This window comes from Phaethon lepturus, unplaced genomic scaffold, assembly GCF_000687285.1.
Source record: "Phaethon lepturus isolate BGI_N335 unplaced genomic scaffold, ASM68728v1 scaffold52373, whole genome shotgun sequence".
In the NCBI taxonomy this organism is placed as follows: domain Eukaryota; kingdom Metazoa; phylum Chordata; class Aves; order Phaethontiformes; family Phaethontidae; genus Phaethon; species Phaethon lepturus.
The window spans coordinates 1,077-13,359 of NW_010532233.1; the positions used below are offsets into that span (position 1 = coordinate 1,077).

Here is a 12,283-nt window from a genome sequence, read left to right on the forward strand (position 1 = left end):
AGAAAACTGCACCTGGGTTTCTATCAGTTCCTAAAGGCACTATCAGCAAAGGGAGGAAAGAAAAATAATCACAGAATCACAGAATGGTAGGGGTTGGAAGGGACCTCTGAAGATCATCTGGTCCAACCGCCCTGCCAAGGCAGGATCACCAAGGGCAGGTTGCACAGGAACGCATCCAGTCAGGTTTTGAAAATCTCCAGAGGATACTCCACAACCTCTCTGGGCAGCCTGTGCCAGTGCTCCGTCACCCTCCGAGGTGGTAGTAAAGAAGTTTTTCCCCACAGTAAAGAAGTTTTTCCTCACGTTGAGGTGGAACTTCCTGTGCTACAGTTTATGCCCACTGCCCCTTGTCCCATCTCTGGGCACTACTGAAAAGAGACTGGCTCCTTCCTCCTCACAGACACCCTTCAGATATTTATAGACATTTATAAGGTCCCCTCTCAGCCTTCTCTTCTCCAGACTAAACATCCCCAGGTCTCTCAGCCTTTCCTCATACGAGAGATGTTCCAGTCCCTTAATCATCCTCGTAGCCCTCGATTGGACTCTCTCCAAAAGTTCCCTGTCTCTCCTGAACTGTGGAGCCTAGAACTGGACACAATACTCCAGATGAAGGGCAGGGGGTGACAGTGTATTTCCTCATATGGGATGAGAATACCTATAGCCTTATCACTGTCCATCTTTGCCCACCCAGCCTCTTGCTGAGCTCTGAGCTTGCCTCTTTTTGTCTCTTGCAGAGCTCCACCGCCACGAAAGCATCCAAGAGAAGAACGTGAAAGAAGCCAAAACCAAGTGCAGAACCATTGCATCCCTGCTGACAGATGCACCCAACCCCCACTCCAAGGGAGTGCTGATGTTCAAGAAGCGTAGGCAGAGGGCCAAAAAGTATACTTTGGTAAGCTTTGGGAGTGTTGATGAAGACCGCTCCTACGAGGAGGAAGACGGTGTTTTTCCAACTAGTGAGTCTGAATTTGATGAGGAAGGTTTCTCTGATGCCCGAAGCCTAACTAATCACTCAGACTGGGACAACACTTACCTGGACATTGAAAAGTCCAAGTCTGACTCTGAACAGAAGGAAGAGAAGCAAAAAGGTTTGAGTGAGGCCTCAGGTAAAGGTGCACGGTTATTTGAGCAGCAGAGAGAACGGGCTGGGAAGTACACAATCGAGAAAGTCCCGGCACAGAAGAGTCCCCAGATTGCCCCAGCTGCCCAGCCACAGCAGGGCACAGTGAACGGAGATATGCCTGTGCCACAGAAGGCAGACAGTGTGCCCCTCAGCATCCACCTGGAAGGTGTGCAAGTGCCCAGCAAGCAGCCAGCCACCCTCCCCACTCAGCCCCTGGCTCCCCCTAGCCCCACTTTCTTCCTGCCTCCCCCAAGCACTCCCGACCCTTTCTCTGCAAGCACAACGAGCATGTTCAACAGGTCTGCACGGCCCTTTACGCCTGGCTTTTCTGGCCAACGCGCAGCAACATCTTCTGTCATCTTCAGGCCATCTGCACCCAAAAAACCTAGTGAAAGTCTGGGTGGGCAAAGCACAGTGGTTCCCCCTTTCTCACCTCTGGCTCCAGGAACTGGTGCCAATGCACCAATGCCAACACACCGCGGTCCAGTCAGCTCCTCCACATCTCTGTATATTCCTGCACCAAGAAGGCCAACACCACCACCAGAGTCACAGCCAAGAGGGGGAGGAAGTACTCCAGAGACTAAGCCTTCTGCCAGCACTGCCCGGACATCCACCACCTCTATCTTTCTGTCAAGTCCCTCAAAGCCAGGAGGGGACGTGGCCTCTGCAGCATCTCAGCCACGAGTCCCTGGAACAGCCTCTTCTTCTTTGTATATTAGTCCAGCACCGTCACAGCATACGATAAGCAGTTCGTCTGTGCCAAAGCAGCCTTCTCCTGTCATCTCACCAGCAATGCCACGACCTCCTTCTGAGCCCTTAACCTCCAGGGAACAGAGGATTGCTGTGCCAGCTCCCCGCACAGGCATTCTGCAGGAGGCTCGCCGGCGGGGCAACAAGAAACCCATGTTCAGTAAGATTGAGGAGAAGAAGAAGAATTCACCCAACCCTGAGCTCCTGTCTCTGGTGCAGAACCTGGATGAGAAGCCAAAAGGTGACCACCCTGGGGCAGGCTTTGAGTCTGGGCCTGAGGAGGACTTTCTCAGCCTGGGTGCTGAGGCCTGCAACTTCATGCAGTCTTCTGGCCGCAAGTTCAAGACCCCACCTCCAGTGGCTCCTAAGCCTCAACAGCAAGATGCTGGACTGGTAAATGGGGCCCAGGACATGCCTCAGCTTAAAGGCAAGGGGGCAGAGCTCTTTGCCAAACGCCAGAGCCGCATGGACAAGTTTGTGGTGGAGACAACACTGAAGCCACAGTCCAAGCCCAGGACCCCTTCTCCTTCCCCTTCTCTACCCTCATCCTGGAAATATTCACCCAACATCCGGGCTCCCCCTCCAATAGCTTACAACCCAATGCATTCCCCTTTCTATCCCCTGGCAGCCAGCAAATCTCAGGCTAGCAAAGCAGAGAGCAAAGTGAAAAAGGCACCTGGCCAGAAATCAGGGATCAAGGTCATTGATTTAATGCGCCACCAGCCCTATCAATTAAAGTCAGCCATGTTCTGTTTTGGGGATCCCCCAAACCCCAGCATTAAGGAATCTCCTGGTCAGCCGGCCCCGCAGGCTAGCTCATCCTTCCTGGCAGCCAAGCAGGTCCCTGTAAAAACAGCCAAGACCCAGGAGATTCGTCGCTTCTCCACTCCAGCTCCCATGCCAGCCTCAAGCAGCCTCGCACCCACTGTGCTTGCACCCCGCTCGGCCACCACATTGGATGAGCCAGTGTGGAGAACAGAAATGGCCTCTTCTGCCCCCGCTACACCAGCGCCCTTCCAGGTGGAGCTCAGCCAGTCCCCTAAACCATACCAGAGCTCCCCAGAGCCTGGTCAGGCAGGCCAGGGGCCTTCCCCAAACACAGCCTCAGCCTCTCGGTTTCAGGTGGCCAGGCCCAAATTCTCAGCCGCGAGAACAGGGATGCAGGCCAACGTGTGGAGGCCGAGCTTTGGCCACCATTGAGGCAGGCACCCCTCCCTTACTGTCCACGGCCCTGCAGAGATAGTGCTTGTTTTGTCTTTCATGTCAGCTCAGTACATTGGGATGAGTGACACAAAATGAAGAAAAGAGAAAAAAAAAAATTACTCCCCTTCTGCACCACCATCTCCCCCAGCCTCCCCTTGGTCTCAGATGGGCAGCTTCATGGCAAGGCTTACTGGCTGTGGCTACAGTACGAGGAAGAATGTGGAGAGAGGGCACATGTGTGGTACACAGAGATTGGGAACTTGCACGCAGCAGCAAAACCTACCTCTGGAGGGGGTGAATGGCAGCGGTTGTCTCACATGAGGACATGTAGTCAGTAGTGGTTTTCCTTTCCCAAGGGCTTTGGAGTCGCCCCTGAATGGAGGAAGACTGGGGGACAAGAGCTCTCCAGGAAGAAACGGTCAGAGGTGGGATTACAGTACAGAAGCCCTAGCTTCCCCATTAGACTGCTTTTCTCTAAGCCTGTCAGTCTGTACACATGCACCTGTGTGTGCACACACACACACGAGCACACGTGCACACAGCAACAACACTCAGAAGGGAGTGAAAATAGAAATGGGGCTTCAACTTGGACACTTCTCCCAGACTCCCCTCTGGAGGGGCATGGGAAAGGAGGCGAGAGAGCAGAGCGAGCAGGGGTGTTTGCACATGCATGCATGGACAGTGTGCCCTGCACAGGAGGGTGGCCGTGTGTGCCCATTCCTCCAGTCACCAGGGCTGAGGGTAAAAGGGAGAGTCATCCTAGCTGGTGCTAAACATGGTTAGCAGGTCTGGGAGCAGTTTGCCAAAGAGGGGCATTGAATGGACTTGGTGGGGCTATCACAAGCTGGAGGAACCGCAGAAGGAAATACCAATTTTTGAGGATACACAAAGTCAAAGCTAAGCTCAGGCAGTGGCTGGTTGGCGCAAGGAAGGCCCTGCAGCATTAAGTCTCACTGGAACAGGATACAGATGCTGTAAGTACAAAGGAGGATTGCGTGGGAGAAGGTACAGATGGCTTTAAAAGGAGGCAGGACTGAATATGCATTTGCACATCATCTTTTTGTTTAGGACAGAAGTGTGCTAGATTGGAAATGGGTCATGACATAAAATTTGCTGAAAACTCTGTGATGAGCTGGAAAATGGAGCCTCTTTACAGACGCTGTCAGTATGAAATCGGAGGACAGGGAAACAGAAAGTCACAAGTAGAATTTCATACTAAATGATGTAAGTATCCTTGGGGTCTGAAGTGCTCCGAGAGTCCCAGAGGATCTGCACTCACACACACATACAGAGTTCAGTTTGCTGGCAATGCTGGGGAAACAGGACTGGTTATTCCTTGAATGACTCAGGCTAGCCTCAGATAAAGGCATACAAGAAGAAAGTATTCCCTTTCTCAAGGAAGAATTCAGGATATTAGTAGGGACTGTGCATGTGTGTGTGCATGTCATCTGTGCTCTGGTTTGCACACACTCCTACCATTTGCTTCCCACCTGTGCTCCCTCTTTTGCAGCAGCCACTTTTACAGTGTCATCCCACAAGTACACCAAGAAAACTTTGCTTCTGATGCACTGGCTCCCAAACACAGCAGATGCCGCAGCTGCAGGGAAAGGGCTTGCCACCTCTTCCTGGACAGGGGTTGCCCAGCCTTTTGCTAAACCCTCAGGAATGAGTACTGGAGGCAGGATGAGGGTCTCATAGCCCTGCTTGAGACACATCTCCATCTCATTAGACTGTTCTTCTCCTTCAAGCAGAAGCCGTTCTCTGACTGGACTGAGCACAAACTTTGGATGTACAAAACTGTAGGTTCTGGGGAGAAAAAAAGGGGTGCAAATGAGGCTGATGCCAAGTCTGTAAGCAGGGCAGCTAGTGTGGTTTCATACTAAGTCCAAGCCAAACTTCCTCTGTGAAGCTGGATCTTACAATGTGTAGCTCTTTTCACAAACGCCTAGGGCTCTACTTTTTCTTGGATGCTCTAAGGTGCTTCTCTGTGAGCACCTGGAGATTTTGTGTGTGTGCTCCCCCACGAAGAAGATGAAGGATGGAGAACCTAGCTAGCAGCTCTAGTCCCAGACAAGTTTGGGAGGGAGAGAAGGAGAGAAAAGGAAAAGTAATACGCCGTCCTGCCTTTGAATCCTCCACGCTCTGTCTAGGCTTGTTCTGCAGGCCTGTGTTTGCCATGTACGTTCTTGGGGGCCCTGAAACACAGGATGAGCATGCTGGGGAGGGAGGAGGGCAGCACCTACACCTCACTTGTCAGACTATCAGCCGTAGGAGAGGATGGAGAGAAAACCTTTGGGAATGCCTTGAGTTAATGAGCAAAGGGATGGCTGAGCCAGAAGAGGTGCTGCACCTGGTTGTATGGCATAGGAGCAGCCAACCTCAACTGATGAGGTGGTTATATGTGTTCCTGGAAAGCCCTAGAGGGGAGATCTTAGGACAAGTCACCACCACAGAGTTAATTCAGATCACCAGAATCCACTTAGCTCTGGTGAAGGGGAGCAGCTATGCTACAAAACCTAACTTGGATGATTACTTTCTCACTCATCATGTACTGCATTGCATTGCCAGCATTTCTGGGAAAAAATCCTCTATGCTGTAGTAAGCAGAATCTCTGTGATTCTTTCCAAACATGGAGTCTTCTATTTGTCTAGGAAAGCTGTGGGAAGGAACTAATGGACTAGCAAAAGCTGTCCATCTTGTGGAGCGCTCTCTGTCACTGGATAGTGGTTTTAGCCACTAGCCTTAGACAGACAAGCTAGCCCAGGTTGAAAGCATCACTGAACTCAGGTGTAGAGAGGGGTTGTGTGGACCAGAGAAAGGGTGCTCAAGATAATTCTGCAGTGAAGAAATAACCTCAGAAAGTCTGAATCTTACTCCAGTGTCCCTCTCCCTCAGGCCCCTAAAGGTAAGTGCCCTCAGGGCCTGAGTGTCTCAGGAAATTCATTTTGCCATTGGAAAAAAAGAGACGTCTGGCTTTAGCATGTAAGGAAGATTGCATGTGGTTAGTATTTCAGTGGTCCCACTGCAGATTTCTGGGAGACACTGATGCAAGCCAAGGAGTGATGGCTAAACACTGTTCAATGTTAGAATTCAGGACCCATGTTAGTGGAATAACAGCATTTGGCCCATCATTTCTGATAATATAATCGGTAGGAGATGAAAAAAGTTAGTTTCAATTGGGGAACAAATATTAAACATCAGAGCAAGGAAACCAGGAGGCTGGGGATCCTGCATTTCACTTCTAACATCCTTGATTCAAAGCTATGTTTAGAAGCAAAGTCAAAGTAGTTTGATGGATCTCAGCCCCTCCCAATCTTTTCTGCATCCTATGCTGACACAGGACTTGATCTGCAGAAGCAGAGTGTGTTGCAGATGAGGCCTACAGTATCCCAAGTAAGATCTGTGGCTGCAAGTAGCATGAGATGAGAAATAATACTGAGATGCATCTGCTAAGCTATAAGGAAGAAACCTGCACTACTGCTGGCTTCAAGCAGCTCTGCTAGTGTCTGCTCATGAAAATATTGTGGCTGGTCTGTTAGAAAGGTCACAGGTGAGGTTACAAGGAATTTTTTTGAACCATCTAAGTTTGTCTTCAGCCTCTCCAAATTTCTAATTCCTGAGCTGTTGAACCAGCACAGACATAAACCATTGTTTGACAAGTTTTAGCTCCCACCTGCTAAGTTGCAAGTTGCAGTGGTAGGCCAAACCCCTTGTTAGGTATTTGAAGTTGTCTGCATGGGCTCTGATTTAAAACTGCCCACCAACCCTCCTCTTTAGCATGCTGCAGCATACATATTGCAGCTATGGCAATCCTGGGGGTTTATCTTTGCTTCCTTTCCCTCTGAATATATGGGAACACTTGTCAGAGATAACCTCAAGATCCTGCAGCAGTTGAGAGGAAGAATCTCGGAAGAGACTGGTGTGATGAAGAGTCACTAATCGCCAGACATGAGCACAGTGCAAGTGAGGATTGCCCCTCAGAAAGAAAATGCTCCCTTTCTGCTACAATATCCAGCATCCCCTACCAGACCCTCTTCCTAGAAGACACTCAGTACTCTGAAAATAGGAGCCCAGCAGCAGTGCTTTGTCTGGTGGAAGATGTGACCCCAAAAGGAGAACGGAGTTGGCATCTTTGTTTATGGAAATACTTTTTTTCCTTTTTTTCCTTTTTTGTGTTGTCTTTTTTTTTTTTTCCCCAATTATAATCACTTTCTATTTGTTTGTGCAGAAGAATAAACTTGTGATATGCACTTTACATGTAGTGTTTTGTCACCTTCCTTGCTTGGCACCCAGAAGTAACTGCTATGTGTATAGTACAGACAGTTAGCACTACCGACAAACTACAAGAGAATATAAGGAGCCCAAAGAAGGATGGGATGTCTCAGCAATAAAAACACCTAAGTTGGACTTAAAAATTAAAAAAGCCCCATGCAAGCAAAAACTTAACTGAAATCCAAAGCTTTGGTACTACAGGCTATAAAACACTCACTTACTGACAGAGTAAAGAAATTACTTTATGGACCAGCCCCAGCTGGCCTGCCCCAACCTGCTCTAACCTATACCCTACCCTCTGCTTGTAAATCTGGTATCAGTGGAAGTTTGTCAGCTCTGGTGAATCCAAATATAAACTCACACTGAACAACTCAACTTAATATTAACCAAGAGATCAGAAAAACAAGTCAGTCAGAAAATCAAATATATCCCATTGTATCCTCAGGCTCCAAGCCTAATCCTAACTCTAACCCTAACACAATTCATGTTAAAGTCTACTCAATTTCTGGGTCCTGAGGGGTTCATTGTGCTCAGTTTAGGACAAGTGTTAGCAGGTCGCCTTTCCCAGACGTATGTCACTCATGGATAGCAATTCCTGAGCACTGCAGGAGACACTGGGGTTAGCTGTAGGATTGGACTGTAGACTCTAGACACTTGTCCATATATCACTTTGTGGATGTTTTTCAGATTAATTACAAGGAGGGGTCCCTTATGCAATGGTCTGGAGGTGGGTTTTGGGACTATCCAGCATATTTCTGATTGATTTGCAGACAGGAAACACACAAAGGGGCAGCAATGTTTGCTGGTGACATACCTGAGCTTCTGCACAACCAGAAGCACAGCTCCCAAAGAAATAAGTCTACAGATGCACAGGCTGCAGATTAGGACTGCATCTTGTTTTGCCTAATAAAGCTGACATAGTAGGATTACGAGCTACTCCAGATGGTGTGACACATTGCAGGACAGTTGGTGTGTCCAGGGCTCTGATTAAATTCCCTGTTAACCTCTATAACCTTCTCAAGTGAGAGTCGTTTCTTCGCACAGCTCATCATGTCAGAAGGAGCCAGACAAACAGACTTTCAAAGGTGGAACAGGAGCCAGCCCTGAGGTTACAGACCCAAAGCAAAGCCGAAGGATTACTCAACAGCTCTGCAGCAGGCTAGGGATGAATTTGGACTTCAGTGCGCTACTCAGAGAGTAGTTAAAAACCAGAAAATAGCAAGGTGCCTAGTGGGGATATCCACCCCCAAATAAGGAGAAGTATCCAGCAAAGAGCACAGCAGGGCAAGTGTGTGGCATGTAGGAAGAGTAAGACTATTCCCAGGCAGTACAGGCCTATAGCTACAACGGCCACTAGATGTTGCCACTGTTCTTCTCCGAGTTACCTCGGGTTTTGGCGTTCGCCTGATGTGGTGGTAACTCTGGAGGGTTTAAAATCTTAGGAAATCCTTTCTTCCTAATCTGTCCTGTTTTGGCGTTCACATACGGTGTTACTCAGTCCCACATACCAAAGGAGAAGGCTAGCCTCATACCAGGGAGTTTTGGCAGTGGGAGGCTTGCTGCAGCTTGGAGGGGTTTCCTGGGTGGTAGTATGTGGGGCACGCAGGCAAGCAAGCTGCCCAGCAAGTAACATACCATGGGCATGCCAGCTATTTCAACAAACACTCCAGCTCTGTGATCAAATCCTACATATTTCTGTCCCAGTCCTACATCTCGTCATGCATTAAGCCCACTTAGTGGCAGGAGGAAGCTTGGCATTAACTGTTTCTCCTATTGTGATGCTACAAACTACTGACAAGTCATCCTCATGTCTGTGTAAAAGTGGAAGAGATTAAGCATATATGAAAAATTTTAAAATAACAAATGTTATATGTGATCTATTTTAAAATAAAAAAACCCAACACCAAAAAAAGCCAAATCAAGAGTTTTGCAACCTTTTTCAGAACAGATTGAATCATGTTGAAACTCACTTCTTATGAATACTTTCAGCATAGATCAGTCCTGGGTTCCAGGGAAAAAGGGGAGCAGGGTCAAGGTTTAATTCTCTATCTTTGGAAAATTAAAATGGTGAAGGCTATTTTCCAGACCAATGCTATTTGCCAGACTTCCAATGATCAAAATGTGCTCAGAAGATAGCCCTGCTGATGATGCTTGTCTTAGCTACTGCTTATGTCCATCTAGCACAGGTCTCATCTGCTGCTCTTGAAATGATTTTGCAGACATCAACAATTTGAAGTTAGACCATTTGAAATTAGGTGCACAAGAATGCACTGCAAAAATAAATCAATTTTGAAGATACAAGTCGGAGAAAGCAAAGCTTTGTGCAGGCTGTTCCTAAGGGCACTTAAGCAAAGGGTGTATTTGGAAAGAGGGAGGTGGTCACAGTGAGATAGAGACAGTTCCTTAAACTGTCCTATTAAACACTCCTCCCTGAAGTGCTGAAATGTCCTACAGGCAGCACGTGTACTACCCCGCTGACCTAAGTGGAAACTCCATGTACTCAAGCAAAGATTGAATTTAGCCACCAAATGTCACCACACTGCAGGTAAATCTCCCCCTGCAAACCAAATCACAACTAAAACAACTCATCAAACAAGGCTTGTAATGATTTAAAACTTTGAGCACTGAGTAGCATGAGTGGGTAAGGTAACAGTAAGAGCCCTAATTTCTTATCTATGCTGAGTTCATCATTATTACTTATGGAAGAGATAGCAGATTGGGATAATATTCCCAGCAGAAGCAGGCACTGAGCTGCTGACCCTGCCACCATGGCAGGGCACAAGTGAAGTCTCTGCTAGACCCATCATTGACATTTCTAGACTAGTGAGCTAGACATTTCTCTCTCATAGAGAGCAGAAAGGAGCAGGATTTAGTCCTCAGTCTGGTAACTGAAAATGGAGACATATAATTTTATTTGAAGGTAGAGTAGGAGGTGAGAATCTCTCCTACTCCTTTTATGCCTCGGTGCATAAAAGATCTGCCTTGGTGCATAAGTGTCAGACCCAAGACTGCTTTATTCAAATCACCCTATAAACCCTGGTGCCATACTAATAGGATAAACTCTCTTCTGGGTTCAAGGCTCAGGCTCTGTGTAGTACACTCCAGCTGCACTCTTGAGTCCTGTGTCTCACCCAGTGTATGTATATATGCACATGCAGATGAAAATAACCTCTGGAGGATCAGGGTTGCAAAGATAGAACCTCAGCTTTCAAGAACGGGACTTCACATAGCACTGAATGAGGCCTATGGACCATCTTTCAAAGTGGAGATGGCCCAGGTCTCTTCAGAATTTGAGCCTGACAACAGCCAAAGGCACAATAGCACTGAAAAACCTGGACAAGAGGCTAGTCTAAACCTTAGATTTTACTATTGGAGTTTCTGAGGAGTCCAATGATTGGTCTAGGAACCTAAATACTACCCACCACCATCTAGGGAATAAAAGAATCCCCCCATTTGATCATTTCAGCTTCCAGATACTATTTCTGAGCCCTAGATAAAGATCCTGCCCTGTACTCTCTACTCCTAGCTTACTTTCCTTCATATGCCTGCTCAACCTGTCTTGTTTCCGGTTCCTCACCACCATGAGACCTTGACTTGGCATACAAATGCTTTGTTCCCATCAGGCCATGGTTCCCATCAGTCCTTGAAGCTGGACTTCAAGGTTTTTGGCCTTGCCTCTAACCCTGCTTGCCTCTTGCCCTTTGCGCTAGGGATCCACAGAGGGAACTCAGAGAGCAGCAGCCCAAAGAGCACAGCTGGACTTCACAGCAGGCACTGGGCACTCTGGGAAAATGCCTAGCATGGTGCTAAACCAATCCAAGAGAAATAAACGTGGTGAAAAACTACTCCTCTTTGTACAACCTGCAGTGAGCAGGGCTTGGCCAACAGGAAGAGACCTGCTCCTCTGTGGCCACCTGCACTCGTGCAAAGTGGGTGTGAAGTGTGGACAGATGGTCAGTTGTGATAGTAGTATTTGACACCCTCCAGCTTTGTGCAGATGTAAATGCCTTCATCAGGCCTGAAGCTCTGTGATGGTGCCCAGAGCAGGCAGTGGGTGTTTACAGTTCAATTGTGCTATCCCCTACATCTGTTTTACACTGGCACAGCTCCAGGGAGTTACTCCTAGATCACCAGCATGGGAGTATGAGGGCAGGATCTGGGCTCTCTAGCCCCCATGGATCATTCCGGTGTATCTGCTGGGCTCAGTGAAGGACACAGCACTCCTTTGGATAGTGGAAAGCTTGCACACAGTGTTACAGTAGATACGAGTGAGGGAGAATATGAGCTGTGCTACAGGGACAATGTTGAGATATACATAGCTGTTACATGGATGCAAGCGACAGAAAAATGGGAAACTTTAGGCCAGGACATTGCCATACATGCCCTGACTCCAAGCAGGGTCTAAAGGCTGATTGTTGCCCATAGGTATGTTACAGCCCTCTTACACAGGATCTTCCAAACAGCACTGGGGGTTAAAACTTTGTGCTTTCAGCCCACTTATCACACTGCGAAGTTTTATATGCATTTTGTGCAGTCAAAACCAACTGCAAAATCTAGGAAAAAGGGAAAATGACTGCCTCCTGATGTTCCTTTATATCAACTTTGCTTGAAATTCTCTGTGCAGATGATTTTCTATAACAATCACAGCCATGGTTTTTGTTTTTTTTTTCTCCTCACTAGACTCTAGGTTTATTCAGTGGACAACTTGATTTTAATTCAATGTGAAATAGGAAGGCAATGCTTTCTGTAGGATTTCTGCTTTACACAGAAGCTGAAAGGTATGTCCATCTTTGAGTAACCCAGTAAAATGAGATACATTCCCTTCATCCCAGAACAAGAATCCAACAGGGTATGGGGGAAAAAACAGAGAGAGTCACCTCGTAATGAACAGGAGATGAAGAAGGGGAGTCATTTGGATGTACAAAGCTGCACCAA

At 47.7% G+C, this 12,283-nt stretch overlaps 1 protein-coding gene across 1 annotated transcript; it reads left to right on the forward strand.

Moving 5' to 3' along the window:
- Nucleotides 1–734: 734 nt before the first annotated feature.
- On the forward strand, nt 735–3,073 carry LOC104616046 (synaptopodin 2-like protein; the record flags this gene model as incomplete). Its single annotated transcript, XM_010284765.1, has 1 exon — nt 735–3,073. A coding segment is annotated over one exon (2,339 nt), but the record flags the coding sequence as incomplete, so codon positions are not given.
- Between the last annotated feature and the right edge of the window lie 9,210 nt (nt 3,074–12,283).